The sequence below is a fragment of the Aythya marila genome (genome assembly GCF_965140915.1).
Source record: "Aythya marila genome assembly, chromosome: 1".
In the NCBI taxonomy this organism is placed as follows: Eukaryota; Metazoa; Chordata; class Aves; order Anseriformes; family Anatidae; genus Aythya; species Aythya marila.
The window spans coordinates 91355712-91377108 of record NC_139042.1 but is presented as its reverse complement, the minus strand read 5'-3'; the positions used below and the strand labels follow the sequence as shown (position 1 = coordinate 91377108).

Here is a 21397-nt window from a genome sequence, read left to right as displayed (position 1 = left end):
TGTTTGCTTGCAAAAGAAGAGGTGACAGGCAGCAGCGCTGCTGTCCAAGTTGAGAAACATTAAGTCCTGGCAATTGCAGACATTTGGCAAGAAGCACACATACATGGCTGAGACCTAATGACCTGAATGTGCAAGCAGAAATGGGAACAAAAAAAATCAGCTCGACTGTGAGAAAAGAATGAGAGCAAAGTTGACATTTTGCTACTTCTGTCAGTTTGATCCCCTAAGGGACAAAGCTTCCAGGCTGACTGCTAAGCCGCTTGTTCCTCTCTGAGATCACTTCTCTTTTATCACAAAACCTTGATGTGGGTGTCTGCCCATGTGCCCAGGATCTCAGACACTCATCAGTTCATGCTTTTTCTGCAAGAGTTTTCACGGCTTTATTTGCCACGAGGCTTCTGTGGGCTTTCCTGGGGAAAAGCAGGAAGCACAGGGAGGTGTTGAAGGCGTATGTTGCTCCAGGCATCTACTCTCTCCTACCCACTCAAGTGAGGCATGGCCTCGCCTGCCTGGCTGGGCAGGGCAGGGGCTGCGTGGGCTGGCGGTGACGCCTCACCCGCTGATGTGTGCATCACATTCCAGCCAGCTAATTTACAAGTGTAATAACACTTTTGTGGATGTAACTGGATTTCTCTCTGGCCTTTCTAACTGTATAAGCCAAGCGTTGAATGCCCATGCTGTGCTCTCCATCAGAGGAGAGAGAAATGTACTTTGGAGATTCAGCGTAGTCACATTAATGCCATTTGCAATCCTTATGGGCAGTTAGTTCATTGTTAATTGGAGGAGTGTCTTTCACTTAGATATGACAGAGAAACCATGAGATCCAACAGCAAAGCCCCATGCTACTTGGTTTATGCAACACTAGGTATGCCACGTGGTGTCTTGTGTGAGTTTTCCCAACCCAAAGCATACGTTTCTAATCAGAAGCAACTGGTTGCACACAATAACACAACCCTCTGCACATGACACTCTTCCTATTGGGTCTGTAGTGTGCATGTATTCAGTTTGACACTTTTACCATGGAAGAGGAACTACCTGGGGTGTTCCTATTGTTCAGGTCTTAGGCTGCTTTCCAGGAACACGTCAGCTTCCATCTTTTTTCTGCCATACCTGATGGTCTGTGACTGCACATGGACCCTAGGACTTGCATGGCACCCTTGAATTATGCAACTGCTGACAGCCAGAGTGGCTTGAGTGCTCCCCAGCCTTGCTTCTATTTGTGCTAGGCAGGGTGAAATGAACCACAGTACTTTTCTTAAGGAGCACTCATGTCTTTCTCCTTTGATCTCTCTGACAGCTTGGTTCACACCTTCTCTAGAGTGGAGATACCTCCCTGGATTGACTGAACCGTTAGTGTGTGGCGAGACAAAGTGGTCTAACTTTGCTCCTTGCTCAGTGCAACTACTAAGGTGTCCATGATGGGAGTGCTTCCCTTCTCCATAGGGTGCACCAGCCCCTGGAGCAAAGGAGCTCTGGTTTCTGATCTCAGAGAAACTTGAGCATTGCAGAATATAGTGCTGCAGCTCCATCAGTTCTTGATCTTTACAGAGGGCTTTTTGTTACTAGAAGGCTATACTCTCTAAATATTAACAACAATTGAAGGGCCAATTTTGCAGATGGTATGTGCAGTCCTCTACCCTTGACCTATCAGAAATTGGTCTAGCAGTGGGGAAATTGCTCACTTCAGCAGCAGCTGCTATGCTGCAAGTGTCCAAAGGCCCTTATAGCCCAGCATCCTCTCTGTGAGTGTGACCCAGACAGAGAGCAGGGTGAGCTCTCTTTGTGACTGGGGAAGCCTAAAGTAATATTTGTCCAGAGCTTGCCCTGGCCTTTGCCTAGGAGTGCTGTCAATTTTAGCTACTTTTCAAGAGAGGAAGCACATTTTTTTTCTTAGTGTGAAAGTTCAGGCAGGCTCAGATAACTACCTCTTTAATTAATTTGTTGGCATTCTGCCAACACACAGGGAGCAGCATCCAAAAAAGGACAGAAAAGAACGTGTGATCTTGGCAATGAACAGCAACACCACCTTTGACTTGTTCTAGGGAAGAGGTGTGGGATGGGAGTAAAATACAAATATTTCCTCCCTGAAAAGTAAGAAGTCTGAACAAAGCAGTGACATTGGGATAACGTTTGCATTCTGTCTGTGTCAGTTCTGCCACTCAGACAAGGCTAGATGTTTGTTGCAGGAGCCATATCCTTTCTCATCCATCTTGCAAATTCTGACCTTCATTTGGTACGTTGCTCCATTGCGTCTACCTTTGTGCAATTGCACTGACTGCTTTCATGGAATTTCCAGCCAAGAGACACGTTATATAGTTATTTATCTACAGGCTGAGTGCTCTATCCCATCCCAGCGTCTGGGTGCACAATGACTAAAAATGTATTTATAAAACACAGTTGGCAACGTGTAAGAGAGCTGGGCTTTAAAGTTAGACCTTCACTGGAGGAGCTTAGGGTCTATTTCTGGCTACACAGCAAAATTATTGTCTTGTGTCTGTCTGGGTGCATGATCTCGATGGTCTCATCCAGGCTGTGTGGAGCAGCATTGCCTGCAGACCAAAACAAACAAAACAAATCCTTCCCTCCAAGTCCACCCAAAAGACATCTGAAAACCATGCAGGTGGGGCATGGGATCTGTGCCTGGGATCCCACACGGCTGCTCAGGCTTAAGTGTACCTATCACCCTTGGGACAGGCAGTTTTTAATGCAAAAACTGGGTCTTACCAGAAGTATGTGACACATGGACTACCCACTCTCCTTTCCCAAGGGTCTGAAGGCCTGCTGACACAGTAAATGTGACCACAGGGCTTGTTGGTCGACAACCTTTTCTTTTGCCAAAATTTTTGTTTCTGAGGAACTGCTTGACTTTGTTTGTTTAGAAATAATTTTCCATCCAGATATGTTGTGACGTGATAAGAATTGCTCAAAAGTGAAGTTAAAACACATTGTATGAAGCCTGTCAGCAGTCTCTGCTTTGCCAAAAAATGCTTGGAAAAAGCACTGGCTCGCTGTGTACATGCCTTGTGGTTTTTGTGGTTAATGATTCCAGCCAGTCAAGAGGATATGCTTGTTAATAAGAGCTCACTTTAAGCTCTGTTTGTACTTAAAAAAAAATACAATAATAAAAATTCCCACACAGAATTTCACCTCCAGGGAACTGGTGAAGTTTCACTGGGCTGGAGCAGATTAAATTTTGTTTTATTTTTTTCACTTCTCTTTCTTCTTCTTCCTACTCTCAGCTGGATAAATCTTTTCTGTGAGCACCACCTTGACAGGCAGCTGTCTCCCTCATGGTAGGCTTGAAAAAAGCAATCTTCCAAACCAAAAGCTTAAAACAAACAAACAAAGCCCTGAAGTTAAACAGATTTACATTTTTATTTATTGTTTGTTGTTGTTGTTGTTGTTGTTGTTGTTTTTTTCATTTATCATTCTGCTTTTTCCTGCTAGAGGACACTAGTTCCTCAGAGCTGAGCTGTGCCCTGACTTGATATAACTCTTGATGGGGCTCCTGTCTCCTGAGCACATACCTGGGGCCTGACACCATGGGTCACTCTGGTCAGGGAGACCCCTGGGGACTTGCATGTCTCCACAGACAGCTGTCCTGCTCCTCCAGTCCCTCAGCTCCTGGGCATGCTCTTTGCCTGAGCTGATGCCAGGAGGCCTTCCTGGGGTGCTGACTTTGGGCCTCACACCATGCAGAAAGGGTCGATAAATGTTTCTGGAAGGGACTGTCATTTTATGGCCACCTGTGTTGCGTGGTTTGATCAGGAGCCACCACAGGGCTGGATTTTCCTCATTATTCTGATGACAGTATTCAATAATATATGTCAACTTAGAGAGCAACCCCCTGTGCTGCAGATATTTCTGTATCTGGCACTATCAGCATACATGTGGATAACCAAAGAAAAACCTTTAAAAGTCTATGTTTATGATGGAACTTCTAGTACTTCACTGACACAGAGCCCTAATGTCAGGCATTTCGTCATACTGATCTGAGCTGACTGTTTAATGAGGTTTCCAATACAGTGATAAAGGTGCTTTTTATTTGCCTTGTATTATAAAGGGAGCAACAATGCCTTGGAGATAATTGAGACACTTTTTGCCTCTGCTCCTTCACCTCCTTGTAGTTACTGTGACTGAAATAAGTTGGGTAAACCTATAATGCTAAGTTTGACCAATAAAAAGGTGAATCAAGAGGAATACAATTGCCAGCATGATGCAGTGGAAAAGAAGTTTGTGCAAGCAAACATGATTTTGTTTCAAAACTACAAACTCAGCCTTGTGAAAAGGCTCACATACAAGCTGTCTGTGATAGAATAGATCTCCTGGCAGAAGGAACTTTTAGTACTCACCCTCAGTTCATCTTGTGGCTGCATTAGTGTCACTTCTTACTAACATGTCCTTAAAGGTTTTCCGGTCTCTAATGAAAGACTTCCTTTCATCTTCTTTCTCTTTAGGACTTTGTTAAGGGCATTTTTTTTTTTTTTTTTTTTTAAATAATTTTTATTGTTTTGCGCAACACACATGAAAGTGTAGACTGGCAATTTATGAGCAGTCCTATTCAAAGCAGCCAATGGGTTTTGTTGATTTATGATGTCTACAGGGATGAATGCTGCAAGGAAGTAGACTTTCCAGTCCAGTAAGTGAGAGGAGGACAGAAAAATATCTCTGCGTACTGGATGTTTCAGCCAAATATATGACACTGGGGACAAGACTTCCATGTCCTAGTTTTCCAATTACGAAAAGGCCTCAAACAGCACTTGAAATGACTGGAAAGCAAATCAGTGTTTTATTAATAAACTATTAGGAACTATTCTGGGCAAGTTGTAAGGTCAGCGTAAGTCTCTTGATAAAAGAGCATGTATCTTTAAGCAGGAATTTTCTAGGCCAGGCTAAAAGGAGAAGCTAAGGCTCTTTCCTAACAAAGTACTTAATTCTGTGATTAATGGTGAGGTCATGAGTAGCTCCTGGGAATTGTGTTTTGCAGCATGGGGCACTGGTTCTGCTACACCGCTTATGCTTATTAGTGGTGCCATTAACACATGAAGTGTTGGAAGCATTTTACTTGTGTTAGATGGCATTTGTACAAATCAATGCTCTGTCATATAATTATCTCTTGAAAGATGAATGAGAAAGAGGTTGTTGGTTTGTAGCCTGCACTTTCCCAGGCTGCTAGATGTAGAGAAGATGGAGCACGTGAAGTGCCTTTTATAATTCTGTGATGGGCACCAGTTTGCAAAGATTTTATCCTGAATGTCCCAATGGATGTGGTGAAGGTCCTAATGCCAGATCACATGTTGAGAGGAACATTGCCAAAGACCTAACAAATCTAATCTGTATGTATTGAGTCGGGGGGGAGTTCCCCTCCCTCTGAAGTTGAGCTGAAGTCAGTAATACTTTAGAGAACTTTTTCTTTTCCCTGGAAAAGAGGGGGATGCTAGAGATTACCCTTATGGGAGTAATGTGAACTTTTATATGTATTTGCCACCTATATGAAAAGGATCAACTTTGCAATTTCAAAAAGCAGTTTGTACGAAAGTTTCTTGGATGTAGTGCAAGCAGCTACTGAAAAAAGTGGTTGGAGTCAGAGTTGTTGAAGTGGAAAAAGGGAAAGTGTTTTTGAGTTTTTAGCTCACACAGGTGAAAGGATTTAAATAATAAACATGACTATAGGAAGGATGGATTCAGATCACTAAGTAGCAACATGGTTTCTCTTGGGGGCTTTCCACCTGTGGTTTACCAGCCATCCCACAATGAGAGCCTTTCACTTTTCTGTGAAAGTCCGTTTCTCAGAGCGTTCCCACAACGCTACACCAAGCGGTGCTTTCCTGTGAAAGGTGTTTATGTTGCTTGACACATGCAGTTCATGTATGCTGATGCCTTTTAACAAAAAAGGAAACAGAGTAATACTGGTGACCAAGGGCAACACTGACCCATGTCAGTGCAGTAAAATGGTTTCAGTTCTGGGAGAGGGAGGGTTTGTTGTATGTTTGCTCTGCTAGGGTGTTGTTGAGGTGGGCAAGAAAAGGATGTGTCCACCCAGGCTTTATACTATCTTTGGGCTACCGCATATCTTTCATTTCATTTGTTCAAGGTACAGAGCAAAGCTTGTCAAGCCTCTGTGTTGCATCAGTCCCTCCTCATCTGAGGGCTTTGGAAAGGAGCACTCATACACCATGAGGAATGCGGCTGACAGTAAAACTCACTTTAGCTGGGGCAACAGTTTGGAGTGACTTGTCTTTACATGCTGATAGACTTAGTCAGACATAAAGGAGAATTAACAGATTTTATTTAAAACTTAAACATGGTATGTGATGAAAAGAGCTGTTACTACAGGATTTCCAAGTCCTTTGAATGCTAACAAACAACTGTCATCTAGGATTTACTTGCCTCCAAAAATAGCTGGAAACCTAAACCAATTTAAAGCATGGATTTTGCAAGAGCAAGTTGTTGCATTTACATGTGTTCACTATGCACCATGAAGTAATCCAGAAATAAGAACCCCTTCTGGTCTAATTAGCTCAATAACATACGGGGGTCACTAACATCTCTGAACAGCTTCAGCTTCTTGCCCAGGCAGAATATAAAAAGGAAACCTATTTTTAGAAAAGGCTTCTGTCAGTTCTAACAGCATCAAAGAGGCTGCACAAACCAACTTTATACGATAAAGAGCGAGGAACTATCTCACTGAACCACTAGGAAATGGCTACCCTTAACATCGGCATAGGTGACGGTCACATTTTTATGGTGTCTGCAAGCTTGCATTCTTTCTTCAGGCAAATTCCATTTAGAGTTCACTGAAGACTAGATATGGACTCAATAGATATCTAACAGATTAATAGAAAAGGGAGGAGATGAGAAAAAGCTGAGACTTAAGATTACTGAGATGTTGTAAGTTACTTTATCTGACAAATACTGTGAGCTAAATGCTGTAACTGATGGCATATGTTACACTTGTAGATTGGAAGATAACACAGGACAAAAATGGAATTAATAAATAAAACAAAGTAGTTTCACAGACAATCAAAGTTAGCAAATACACAATACATTTTTTTTAACATTAACAGAGAAAACATCTTTAAAAACACTTCTGTACACGGCTACTTGCAATCTAAACAGGATCTTAATTATTCAGTTGTAGCTTGGCTTTTCTTTAACTTCTTTATCCTATTTAAATTGGCAAATAAGCCTGGATTGCATCAAATGAGAGCTAAACTGACCCTTCCCTTAAATGCCATAGAGGCTGAGCCTGTGAGACTCCCACCAAATACCGACATGGTGATGTGCAGTTACCAAACCCTGAGCCTACGTGGGGGTATTGTTTCAACAAAAGATAATGGAATTATTGCCAAATGTCTTGGGATTTTGTGTGTTGGGATAACAAGACAACAAAATTTATCTTTACTTCACTCATATTTGAAAGCTGATCTTAATACAAAAATAACATCCTAACTCATGGTTGACACTGGAGGGACTTCTCTATGCAGAGCTAGGTCAAACATGGCTGTGACATACTCATAAAAATGGTAGAATTTTAGTCTAGCAACCAGCACAGGAGAATCCAGGACTCGGTTTTAAAATCATCATCAGCACCTGCCCCAACAAGCTGGCAAGAAGTGCCCCACCCAAACAAGAACTAATGTAAATTCATCCTCCTTCAAAATCTACAAAGTTGCATTGCTATTTTCATCCATTTTGCTCCTGGATGAATCAATACTGAACCAGTGAGGCACAGTTGCTGGCAAAAGCAAGTGCAGTTCTTGGCTTTCTTTCCCTTTCACTTGCTTTAGCCATTGATAAACCAAGAACATTCACGGACAACGCAGCGATACAGTCTACGCTCCTGTTTCTTCAGTGGAGGGATGAGAAACAAGGAGAGGTATGGAAAAATTCAGTTTAAAAGAACTCTCTGGAAGCTGCTGGTCTTAAACAAAGACCAGCTGAACTGAACAGAGGTTGACCATGGATTTTGTTCCATCCAGAAAGGGTTATGTCCAGGTAGCCTGACAGTAGCATAGTGGAGAGCACTATATTTAACCATTCTCATTTCCACAGACCGTTGTTTCACACAGCAAGCAATAGCTTCTGTCAAAAGCAGAAGTCCCCTTTTTGGTGGAATATTTGGTAAAGAATAAAATTTTAATATCAAGTGCATTTAAAGGAGCTTTCCTTCTGTTAATACATTCATATACAGTTACCCTGTCATAGTAAGGCACGTTTTGGTAGGACTTGGTCAAAATGCTATAGCTATTTCTGTACACAATAACATGCATCTGGTGAAATCAAACAACGAAAGGATGTACTGTAGAGTGTGAAAGGTGGAAAAAGTCACAATTTCCATTTGCAGAAAGTCCTTCAGTTTTATTTTTTTTCATTTTTAGCTGCCTCTCTTCACATTCAGTAGTCTTTGTTAGGTTAAGGAGAAGGAAGCTCTGTGGGAAGAGAGAACTTCCCATGCTCCTGAAACACGGCTGCTTCTCCTTGTAACAAATTCCTCAATGGTGATGACGACAGGATGGGTGCTCACCAGCTTTCAGTGCTCTGGCAAAGAGTACCTAAGTCCTAGGCTTATTGCTTTCCCCAGTTCAGGAGCTCAGAATGCTGACAGACTATCACAGAAGACTGTCCAAAGTGGTTAGCTCAGCTGGTTGGAACAGAAATCCAACAGATTTGGCTTTCTCTTTGTTGGAGAAGCTTTTTGCCATCAATCTTCCCACACTGCAGAAATATGCCACTTGTATTACAAGCAATGCTGCTGCTGAGATAGAGGGTGATGCTCCTCTTGACACACCTCCAGCTGCCCAAATTGTTGGCAGACTTCTTTAGACAGGTGCTGTGAAAATAAAGCGACATTTTAAGAAAAAGAATAAGGAAAAACAAACAAACAAACACTGAAATAATCACATCCTAGAGTTGTTTTATCCTATGTAACCAATGGATTGAGCTGCAAAGCTTTAATGGATGTCAGTGGCACCTTTGGTTTCTTTTAAGCTACTTCAGAGAAAGAGATGCACAAAGCCTACTTGTGGTCAAGTGAAACCACCTCCCTGAGGCTCCTGTACAGGCAGTGGAGGGATCCCTCCAGAGAACAATTTATAAAAGCATCATTAGCTCCAGTTCCACATTTCTTCTCAGTGGAAGCATCCTGCCCCACCAACTGCAATGGGCATCTGGAGAGACTAACACTACTGAGATGAAGCTATTCTTTGCATCCTTCCTTCTCCCAGTTTCCTTTTTTTTTTTTTTTTTTCCCTTTTCTTTCCCTTTGTAACAGCTAAGCTAGTGTCAATAGGTTCTTCATGTTTTTTTCAGTATTTGGGATTCCAACCCCCAAAACAATCTTATCTTCATAAAGTCAAACCACAAGAAGTACAAACTTATTTACATCAATGTTGAAAAGCAGAAAGCCACAGCAGAGCTTCCCTGTGGCTGCAACTTCTGCAGTACTTTACTCCCTGACCAACACACAATTCACTTGAAAATCTCCAGTAATCACTCAGTCAAGCTAGAATTTCCCCAGGAGCCCATCTTCTTGTCCCATGGCAGCACCAGGTATTTTGAGACCATTTCTGACAGATACCCTTTTCTTCTTTTGGTGAAAGAAAACAGGCCAGCAATGAGTCTGGACTGATGGAGACTTGACAGCCTGCACAGACTCCCTGAACCTTAGTGCTGGACTACTATGACCCATAGAAGAGATGCTTTCCTAACATGCAGTTTAAATCTTCCTTTTTTTAAGACTCCTGTGCCTTAAGTGTTGTTTCTGTGGGGTTAGTACAATAAATAACTTGTTCCATTTTCATAAGGACTCTCCAAAGAGGGTTGTTATTCTGTCCCTGCATGGCCTTGCCTTTTCCAGTCTAAACAAACACAGACAATCTTGCATCAGGTTTTGGACTCTTATTTGGGTGACCCAGTTTAAGGGTAAATTAGGACTGTATTGCCTCCATGTCTCCCATGGCTCTGTTGGCAGACAACAACCCTCAGAAGTAGGTCAGTTTCTGACAGCAGCGAACCACCAATGCTGCTGTCCCACCTCCTCTTCCGCAAATGGTGCAGATGTGCAAAGGGAAACATAGTGTCTGGAAGGGAAGTGTCTTTGTTTTGTTTTTAATGAACAAATTGTGCCATAGTGGCCTTCAATATAAAATAAATATTTACTCCTATTTATGCCACAGAGGTTTTTCTACTTAAAGAATAAGTCCAGAGACTACTTAAGGAATAAGTCCAGAGGTCTGATCACAGAGGGCCTGGTATAAGTCAGGCGAGGAAGAAGTTGACATTTAGTAAATAGCTAAGATTATGTTAATGCAACTCATAGGAAAAAAAAAAGAAAATACTTCCTTATCTGAAGGACAAAATCTATTCTTTCTACATTAACCTCTACAGAAACAGTGTAATGTCTGTTGTTGTTTAGCAAACAAAACTGTTGTGGGTCAGATTGCAATTGCATGACGGGTCTGGAAAACAACAGACCATTAATCCAGTTTTTATGACACAAATGTTTTAGGCATTTTTAAGGGTTGTTTTGCTTCTGCTTGATATTATCACTTGGGTTCATTCACAGCATCTCTTAATGCAGACTATATTTTCTGTTGCTTTAACTACTACAAGCTGTGGTAGAGTCACAGTATTTTCTGTCTGTTCTGCAAAGACAGCTAGCCAGATAATAGTTATTTGCCTCAGTAGAACTACCAAATGAAACATAAAATAGGCAGGTATTTCATCTTCTATGTACTTTCACAAGTGCCCTGTGCTGAGCTTGTTTTTCCAAAGGTCCTGTTTTTTTGTCCTTTTTTTTTTTTTCACTCCACTATAGATGATAAATGAATTGCTAAACCAACTGGCCTGCAATATTGCAGTCTTGCTTATAATAATATTGAAGGTCTGAACTTTTCTCATTTTTTTTTGCTTGGAAATGAGAGTACTTCTTTTTCTTTTTTTTTTTTTTTTTTTTTCTTTTTTTAATTGGGTATGCACAGGCTGAAGTTCATCAACAGAAAGTGTTTATAACATCCAGTAAATCTAACCCAAAGACTTTGTGGTGAATATGAGTACTGAAGTTATTGTACTGAAAAGTTAAGCAATTTTTGAGACAAATACAGTAACATATTTTTAATACTTACAGTTAAGTTTTCTGTTGTCTTCATTTGGTTGGACATCTGTTGAAATAAATAAATATAGCGTGTTAAGTGTGGAGCATAGATAACCAAAGTCTTAACACTAATGGCATTAATATTAAGCAACATCCACCAATGCTGTAGGGTTTACTCTTCTAAATTCTTTTTGGACAGCAAAATGGGGTCCATCCTCTATTTGCTTACAGTCTAGGTCACTGTTTCAGCAAGGATACATTTTGTGCTTAAAGCAACAGCACTGCTCCATGTTTTGGGACAGAGTGCCCCTGCACCACTCTTGGGTTGTTCCTAAAGAGAGAACATGGCCCCTGCCAACTGCTACGGAGGCTGGGCAAGATTGTTACCCCACTTTCTCTAGGTCTTCTCTGGAGCAACTGTACTTGCTAGCCAGGAAGAAGAGGGCATGGTTTGAAAGTGTACCTTGTTCTTGCTTGTGAAAAGTGTGGCTGCCCCACTCCTTTTTCTTAGATGTTAGCTCTCATATCTCTGTAAAGTGGCTTACACTAAGTACTCATGTACATCAGCAGACTCAGTCTGGTTCACAAGACATCTTTTAGAGCCACCTTTTCTGTCTTGCTAAACAGTAAGAGCCCTACATATGGGCAAACGTAGATATACAAGTGGACACATGTATAACATGAAGTGACAGTGAGAACTTACAGCCATCAGCTATAGCAGTGCTTTACAGCTAACTTGTAGGAAACCACTTAGGAAATTCCCAGTGGGATCTTGAATCATCAGTTGCCCAGTCAGTGACTCTAAAGCTCTCTGGACAGACTTATCCTGATTTTTTGCTTGGGATTGGGCTAAGCAGAACCAGTTACTAACCCCAGTCCTGTTCCATGAAGGCACATCCCTTCCACCTGTCCAGAAGCAGCCTGCAGGAATTGCAGCTGAGAAACTATGGCCTGAGCTGGCACAAAGTCTGAGCTACTCCTATATCCAGTGGTTAATTTCTGTAAGGTTCAGGTGCATTAGCAGAAAATCATGCACAGTAACATGCTGTGGGGCATTATATGTCCTCCCCAGGGCACCTCAGGTATTTTGTAACAGTGTGATTTCCTGCTGTTGTATGCAGGGAATTTATTTCCTTCCATGCATTGAATAACGTTGCATATTTTGGCAAATGAAAAATAACCCTTCAGATTTGGTCACACAAATTAAGGTCCTCATTACCTGTGTATGACACTAGTTTGGAAGACCGATGTTTCCACAGCCAGCAGATTAACACAGCTAGAAGAGCTAGCAGAATGACAATAGAAATGATGCCAGCTGCTTGAGCACCTTGTCCACCTTTTTCCAGGTCTTTGTGACTTTCTGTATTAGAACCATTATTTTGCTTTTCCTGTGTGTCTAGAAAAAATAGAAAAAAAGATGTAATAAGGCATAAGTTTGCACACTTCATACCAGGCAATTATTTGACCACACATTATGTAAATAAATAAAAATTCTGAGGGACTAAATATTTATGCTATTCATATCACTGTGATTATGGTGGTATTTTTTCTGAGCAAGGCATGTTTCTATCTTACATGGCTTGTTAATATAATCATACAGTGCCAGTTTATTCCTCTCTATCATCACACTACACAGGTGGATCCTTCATTTTCTTTCTTCTTTCCTGCCACTTGGGAGACTGCATATTTGAGCTTGTATCTCGACTCAGTGGGAGATAAATCTATACAGAATCTATAATACAAGTCTGATAGTATCATCAAACTGGGTGAAAATCTCTCTTAAGTTAATCATGAATTCTCGCTGACTGCTGAAAACTGAGTTTCAAATTACATCTCTTACTCTTTTTCAAGTGTGATAGTGCCTTTAGAAACAAATAAAAACTAATAAGATGAAGTTTTTTTTTTTTTTTTTTTTTTTCCCCCAGAATACAATATGGCAATGTCAATAAAAAAACTAATGACAATGCTACTTAGTTTTCCTTTAATTTGAGATGACAGCAATGGTATGCTACCACATAAACAGTCTATTGTTCAATTTTTGCTCATGCACATGATTTTTGTTCATGGAAACTGCATAATCTATATTGCTTGGCTATGTTTGAGGGATCAGTCTTGTTAAATTCAGAATATGCAATCACTTGCTTAGGTAAACTAACTGCAGATATCCACCAACAGTTACACAAATGGCCAAGCCTCCTCGCAGCAGATGCAGAAACCTGGGAAGGAAACAGGACCATGCCAGACAGCTTCTCTCCACAGCAGGTTAGGGACTGTGACATTTACTATTGGTACTACAGATGTAACTTCTTACAGCTTTTCTTTGTTAATAGCTTTCCAGTTTAGTGAAGAGCTGTGAGGCTAAATACTTGTTCTTGCTGTTGGTCACTTAGATCATCAGTATATATCTTATTACACTTGTGACATTAGGAGAGTTGTTCTATTGGGATAATACTACCTGTTTGTTACAGGCCTACTTTAAGCAGTGTGCTGAGTTAGAACTAAAGTTAAACTAACTTTAATTAAGTTAAAACAGAACTTCAAAACCAAGCAGAGTACAAAGCAAATATGAGTGATGCAAAGCCATGGGGCAGGGGGTCAGGAACCACACGTCCACTGCATGGCAACACTTGAAAAATGACTTCACCTCAAGCAGTCATGTTTGCAAGGAACCCAAGGGTAGAGCCTAGTGACTGCCTTGGGAGCAATAGCTGCTCAATGCCATCGTCACAACGTGCTTGATGGGGTGTTTGGCAATGTGGATCAAGTCAGAAGTAAACATTAATTCCATGGCAAAGCAGACCTAGCTTGAGGAAAAAAAAAACTGAGCTTTCTCAGCATGTTTTTTTAGAACCACTGAATTTTAGTATGCCCCTCATTAGAGCATGATAGAACTACTACAGATATATCAACCAGTGTGGCTCTATCCGCTATCTAGAAAACATGAAGATGTATCGTGAGGGAACTTACAGTTGGCTGATATATTTTCCTGCAGTCTTTTATTTTCTATGAAGCACTCTATTTGCATATCAGAAGTTGCTTTAACCTTCAGTGTGCTAAGAACGCTGTAAGTGCCATCGTCATGGAGGGTGATGCTCAACTCTGATGGAAGCAAGCGACTGTTGTCCGTCCTATTTATCCAGTAAACATTTGGTTCTGGGTACCCGTTGTCAGAGCTACAGCTGAAAGTCACTTCTCCAGTACTGTTACTGTTTGTTACTGGTCCGCTGAGTATTGGTTGGCTGTAACTAGCTAGAGAGAAAGAGAAAAAGAAATGTTTGTCAAGATTTTGAAACGTATTGAAAAGACAGAACTTTGACATGGCTTCTGAAGCAGAAGTTCTGGGTTTCACAAGACCCTCGCAACTTGAAAAGAAAACATATACAGGCTTGGTTCATAAGCCAAAGATCTGAAAGAACTGCTGGCAGGGCAGAAAGCTGAAGCCAAACCCCAAGGAACAGAGCAACTTAAGTCGCTGTCACCCAGTCATGTGCAAGAACATATCAATGAAATATTAATTTCATTTCACATTAATGAAAAGCATTCCACATTAATGAAAGTCAACTTGAAAAAAAGCCCAACACTGGATAAACAGTTGTTACAGCTGCTCTCCCAGTTTTAGATTCCCCATCTGTAGCATTTAAAATAAGCAGATTTCATTTCAACAAAGTATTGAAGAAGGTTTCTAACTCAAGGGTATATTTACATACAGTATTGAAATGGCACTAACTGGAAAAAACAGAGTTAGACTTTGGGCAAATACATGCAAGTGGTAAGAGTTCTTACCTGCCAAGCTGAGAACCACTTGTGCCTGGTGAACTACTTGGGTGTATTCATTTGTTTGCAGCACTACACATTTGTACTTGCGCTCATCGCTCTGGCTGACATTTAGTAGGAGCAGAGAAAAATCGCCTTCTCCCAGTCTGTCCCACAATAACTGAGTCCTGTTTTTAAAGTGAATACATTGTTCACTTTCATTGTCTTGACCGGAGATCAGCGCATGTACTACTGAACACTGCTCTTGAACATCATCTATTTGCCAGTACACCCGTAGATTATTTAAGCTGAGTTCTTTTCCTGGATAAATGCAACTCAGTGTAGCATTATCTCCAAGTTTACTGATAACAATCGTCTCCTCCAGTGCAGCAACTATAAAGATAAAAAGAGAGGGAGAACAAAGGGAGTTAGTATTAGTATTTATAACAGGCAGGAGAGCATTCTCACTTCGTGGTCATTTCATGGTCATTCTTACGTCCTGACTTGCTCCTTTTCGTCAGCACCTAATTCTCTACTCTGTACTTTCCAAGGGACCTTTTACAATACCAAGCCTCCTGATTATTTCTTTCTGAGGACCAACTCAGGGAACTAAGTGTTCCCTGCCCTATGGGTGGAAGGCAGACAGACTAAACTGACTAGGACTGACTGCAGACACATATGCAAGTCCTAACGCATTAATAATCACTTTTTTTTTTTTTTTTTTTAATGAGAAAAATGCCAAAGAGAAATCACGAAGAAACCCTGATAAGAAAGAGTGCTTCCATTATTTTGAGACGAAAGTAATTAAAAACGCAGGTAAAGAAAAACACAAAACAGCGTGTCTCAAAGTGGGCAGGTCATAGCAATAACCTTTTATTATTACCAAGGGTGTAACCCTCTCAACAAACATACTCAGATGGGAAACTAGCATGCCCAGATACAGATAGTGACACATCTATTAGACATGTACAGCCTCTGAGAACCAGCTGATATAGGCCAGCACAATAAAGAGCAGTTTTCCTGATCTCCAAGGAGGACAGAGGCAGCCTTTCACCTCTCCTCCACCATAGCAGCTGGAAAACCTCCATTGATACTGGTTGCTGAGACCAGAGCAGTATGTGTAAATGCTGGACTGGGTAAAGGAGGGTGAGGCATGGTGCTGGGTGAGAGAAAGAATCATGCTGGGGAGTGAACTAGGGAAAGAAGGATGATGGCAGTGAAGGTTTAGAAGTGTAGATCAGAGCATGGTGTGGTGGGAGGTGACAGCGTGTTAGGTAAAGGGCAATATGTCTTTGTGTTGATGCACTGAACTCCGAAGGAGCTCACCCACAAGTCTGAGTTGGGCACTCTGGTTTAAAAACACCACTGAAGGGAGCTCACTGCTTTCAGGGAGGAAGGTTGTATCTGTTCTCCAGGCCCTCGTCCTCTGCTGGGTGCAACAAGAAGCAACAAGGTTGAACTGCAGCTGGAATGATGCAGCTCAGGCTTGGGGAAACCCCATGTAGCAGCAGGAAAAGTGATGCTGTAGAAAACTTTGCCTGGGGGCACCTCATTCACTGGTCTTCTTTAGGACAGGCCAGCCAGCATCAGCTGGGACTGAATCTTATACAGTTTGTCCTGATTTTGGCACCAGGGGGCTTTCTTGATGACTTTGTTGAGGTTCTTCTCAGTCATTAAGCAAGAATGGAGGAGAACAGACTCTAAAAATATTTAAGTATCACCAGGTGATGTCCTTTAACCTTATCTGTGTTCTGAAAGGGATTTTTGGAACTGTAGTAAGAGACTTACTAATACTGGGCACTGAGATACAACAATGTATAATCCTAGCCATATTGTGAGTACTGACTTTATGCAAGCATGTTAGATCTGTCTATCAACAACCATTTCTACGGCCTCTGGCTCGCACTCAGAAATAAGTACAGGGGGATATTTGTGAAGCAAGCACAGCAATCTGAACAAGAGCATCCATATGATGCTTTGCTAGTCTCTGTATGAAAACTCATAGAAATTGATTTTTTCTTTCTTTTCTTGATGCATGTCACAGGAACATTTCACATTGAGGAATTCTCAAGAGTCTTGCTGAAAACATGCAGATGCTTATATTACACATATTGTGACTAATCTGCTCATTTGCCAAACTCTTGTAAGGAGGACAGCTTAATTTTAAATGAAGTGTTCTCAACTTACCAGCTCTCAGAATATGAAGGGACAGTAACAGAAATCCACAGCTAAAAAAAAATAAAAACCAGAGATGTTATACAACAGATGTTAGCTTCCCTATTGTTTACATAAGTGATAAACATAATATTGATTGTTTCAGTATAGTAGCAGAAGTAGATAAATTAAGTACTAGTGGCAATTATGCAAATTCCCATTAAGCATTTGCATTTTTTGACAGCTGCAAAACTTCTTGTTCAAATAACCTAATTGTGGGTGGGTGGTCAAGGCCACAAATAGAAGCAAAATGCACTAATATTGGAATCAGAGCACCAGACCTGACACCAGTGTTGTGCCCATCTTTCTTGCTACAAACAAGCTATGGACTGGAGATCCAGCAGTCTCTGCCTGGTACTGTGATCACTGGGAGGGAGAGCAACTGCATGGGCTTAGGTCCAGGTCAAGCCCCGCATCCCGCTGTTGTGCTGGTAATACACGAGTCACAATTTTGTTTTGTTGAAGGACAACAAGCAGCTGACTGTGCTGCTCACAATTTGTGAGCTCAGTAAATCACATAAACAGGAAATGTGTGATAGCACAGAGTTGTCCGAAGGTTTTGTTGGAAAGAATTTGGCACATTTTATTACTCCAGAGGGATAAATCAACAAGAAAACCTAGTTTATCTGTAAAGCACAAGTGATTTAACTCTCATCCCACAGGGCTTTGAGAAAGATAAATGTGCAGGACTTTCCCAAAAGTTAATTTAAAATAGCCCTTCAGTGACCATACTTAGCTATAAGTCATGCTCTCCAGACTTCTGTGGCAAGGAAGATGCTGGAAAGGTCTGGGGATGGAGCTGCGTGCCTGTTTTCCCACCTTGATGTTGCCCCAGGTTGCAAACCCGAGCCAATGGGCAGCAGGACACCTGCTCATCTCCAGTTTCCCCAACTTGTTTTTGCAAGCTGGGGCTTATGCTGGAGTGTGAGCTCACACTGATGGCTTCCTCTCAGCCCTCAGCCAGGTCCAACACTGAACCAAGGGTTGGGAGTGAGGGGGAGAGCTCCCAGCACCCCATGCCCACCAGGAGTGAGCCCCAGGGTCTCCCACACAAGAGCTTTGCTCCTTCCCAGCTCTGCTCCCACCAGCTGGCAGGGCCAAAATTGAGTCTCCTCTGCTGGGGAGAAGGGTCTCACACTTACCCTTACCCCTAGGAAAATTATGATTATTTGCCCAAACATATTTGGCTACCCACGAAGAAAGCAAAGGGCGTCCTAACAAAAAAAAATAAAAAATCAACCTACATTTGAAGCCCCACATCCAGAAAATGAGATGGGCAGAGTTTAAGAAAGAGTCAGTGTACTTTTATATGAGGAAAAAAATGTTTATTTTCCTTTTTATGTTCTCCAAACTGGTTTCATAGATGAGATTAAAAAAGTTTAAGTGGATGTCTACTGTGCAACATTACTGCTCTAACACTTATTTTAGCAAATCTACCATCAGCTCTAAAGTCTCCCAAGTAAACACACCTAAACGCCCCAAGGAGGCAGCTCTGCTCCTTTTTGTGGCTGCAACTTTTGGTGCGTGGGGTTTTATATTGTAGTTTTGCCGTGTTTGTATTCTGTGCAGGAAGATTAATATACTTTTTGTGCCAGGCTCATGGATGTCTGCCTTGAAAAGATCACCTGAATGGAATCTTAATCCCGCGGTTGTGTTTGTTTTGCTCTTTCCTGCCTAAATTAGAAACTATTGATATAGTAAGTCATTTGAATGAAATACAGAACAACAATTGATACTCTCTAGGGGACTCTGCAGGGAATTTCCCAGGCTAGGTATTTGCTGAGGCCAACGAACTTTCATCTAGTCAGCCAGCGCTGATTATTTGATGTATGTAAACAAAGCAGGTTTTGATTTGCTATTTTAATAGATAATGTCACAGTCAAGATTGAACAGATCTATAGACGTTCATCCTCCAACTAGCAGTTTGCAGCTGTGATAGTCTATGGGCTGTCTCATCCAAACCTTCCCATGGAGTAGCTTTAATGCCGAGCTCCTAATAGAAAAGGGGAGAAACTCTCGCCTGCAGAAAAACCTGTCTTTTGTCCTGTATGTAGGCTCTGATCATGCGTTCATCACACTGTCAGTGAACTCCGCTAACCTCAGGTGTAATTGCATTAATTTCCATTGAAAAAAAAAAAAAGCTTTAAAAACATTTTAAAAAACTTTTTAAAGTTTTTTTTTTTTTTTTTTTTTTTTTTTTTTTTTTTTAATTTCAATTCTTTCCCACACCTTCCCCTTCTATTTTTCTTTTTTGATGTCATGTGAAACGGGAGAAAGTTGCACTTCCTCTTTCATACATTCTTGCTCAGTGAGCTTATTCTTACTACCACCTCAACGTTTTCACACGCTGCTTATTTCAGACCCAAGGGATGCTGCCGTTCTGGCACAAACTAGCCAGACAAAAGATGCCCTGACCCTTGTAGTAACAACTTCGGGGCTTTTGCCCCACAGACTCGCTTCGTGCCCAGCCTCGCAGCAGCACAGCTCCTCTCGCATCCAACAGCAGGTGCCCCAAGCGGCGGCTTGGCCACCCGGCTTTTCCAACACCCGCTTCAAGACAGCACCAACTTAAGCAACACGAGCTCGACTGCTCCCCACAACCCCTTCAAGGAGCAAAAATGTTCCTAAAAGGGCCAGCCGGCCCCGCGCAGGCAGGGCTTTGCCACCACCGCCCCGGGTCATGTCCTAGCAGAGGAGCCCGGCGCCCCCCGTGCTGCGGGTCCCCGAGGTGCCCAGCCTGCCCCCGTTTTCCCAGCCCACCCCCAGCACAACATGCTGCCCGGGGAAGGGTAGCAAAGCCCCCCAGCCGCTGCCCCCTAACCCAAGCGCCCCGCAATGCCTCCCACCCCGGGGCCCCTCCGCTCACCCCCGCGGTTCCATCGCAGCCGCGCCGTGCCGAGCCGAGCCGTGTTGTGCCGAGCTGAGCTGAGCTGAATTGAGTTGAGCCCGCTGCTGGCCGGCTTTAGGCCATTCCCCTTTCCCTCCCACGTCTCCTCCCGCTGGGGATTTCCGCCTGCAATGCTCGGCCGGGGCCGCGCCCCGCCGGGGGGGAGGCTGCCGGTGGGCGCCCCTCACCGTCGCCTCGGGGCTGGCACCGCAGCCGTCGGCCGGTCGAGGCTACGAGGCGAGGGGCGACTTGGGTTGCGCCCACCCGGCTGGGCTCTGCCACTGAAATCGGGTTTCGAAACGCGTTTCAGAAATTAGGCTTGCTGCTGCGTGGTTAGGCAATAGCCCCGAGCACGGCTTGACGCGGTGGGCGGCGGCGTAGAAGATAAAAAGCTGCCATAAAACCGTGTCGATAAGGGGACTTGTTGCAGGAGCCGGGAGTTTCAAAGCCGTGGTTCCCACTTGCCAGCAGGTTCGCTTCTGGCTCCCGATGGGTGGCCGCGTTTGGCATCGGGCACCCCCGCCGGCTGGGACTCCTCCACCAAGGTCATGACAGGCAAAGCTGCACAAATAGACACTAAAAAAGGATTGCCACCTTAACTTGGTCTTGGTTTCTTGGTCAGCCTGGGCATACCGAGAATTTTGCTGCGGAAATTCCAGGATTGTGCAAGGCCCGTAGGTCTAAATGCTATTTCTGTTGCCAGCCAGGGTCAAGAAGGAGGACTCTTGGCTTCGGGTGCCTAAGCCAGCATTGCTTCAGCCTATCTGTGTATTGCTGATAGGCTGCAAATTAGTAACCCGGTCCTGGGTGGGTAGGCTCAAACTTAAAGGAAGATAAGAATTACAGGTGATATAGAACATGGTGGCAGCAGCCAACTTAACGTCTTTCACTGGAACGTATCCTGATGGGGTATCCTAGTTTGAGAGCTACTCCTTGGGTATTTTATGGGTGGTATTAAGAACAGTCACTCGGTGAACAGGGATGCACATGGAATCAGTTCTTTGTGGCTAAAAGTTTCCTGAATTGAAATGCTTGTGGCTCAACCTTATAGGCAGAGTTTTAGACTTCTAGATATAAAATTGCGCTTATCAAAATGAATAGTTTAAGTGCACTCTTTTGATGCAATAATTTCTATCTTCCATGCTTTTTTTCACACATAATGGGTAAAAACAGTCCATTGCTACACACGCATGCCAGTTTGGGTAGAAAGGAATTTCAGAAAGAGAGAAGGAATATGCATGAAAGGCAAATGTGGCTCAATAGGTGGGAGACTCTCTGGGATCTAGATAGGTCAGGTGCCAACATCTTCTTTGCCTGCATTGGGCTTTTGAATTGTTTTGCCTAAATCCCTGAGGAGTTTTTCATCTACAGAGCAGCTTCATATTCTCTTCTATTTCCCTTCTAAATGGAGTTTCATGAACACTCAGCTTTAGGCAGGTACTGAGTTG

At 42.6% G+C, this 21397-nt stretch overlaps 1 protein-coding gene across 1 annotated transcript; it reads right to left on the bottom strand.

The window, feature by feature from the left end:
• Nucleotides 1–6887: 6887 nt before the first annotated feature.
• ICOSLG (inducible T cell costimulator ligand) lies at nucleotides 6888–20017 on the bottom strand. Its single transcript, XM_082784441.1, has 7 exons — nucleotides 19929–20017; nucleotides 17036–17076; nucleotides 14879–15241; nucleotides 14063–14344; nucleotides 12315–12491; nucleotides 11127–11162; nucleotides 6888–8833 (listed from the first exon to the last, which is right to left on the bottom strand). The coding sequence occupies exons 1-7, from the start codon at nucleotides 19940–19942 to the stop codon at nucleotides 8823–8825; spliced, it is 924 nt and encodes a 307-aa protein (XP_082640567.1). The 5' UTR covers nucleotides 19943–20017; the 3' UTR covers nucleotides 6888–8822.
• Nucleotides 20018–21397: the final 1380 nt, after the last annotated feature.

What these genes read in the sequence shown, in the direction of transcription:
- ICOSLG (XM_082784441.1), bottom strand. An exon ending in CCTTCATATTCTGAGAGCTG is followed by an intron (nt 15,242 to 17,035) that starts GTAAGTTGAGAA and finishes TTATCTTTATAG; the next exon opens with TTGCTGCACTGGAGGAGACG. An exon ending in GGAAAATATATCAGCCAACT is followed by an intron (nt 12,492 to 14,062) that starts GTAAGTTCCCTC and finishes TATTTTTTCTAG; the next exon opens with ACACACAGGAAAAGCAAAAT.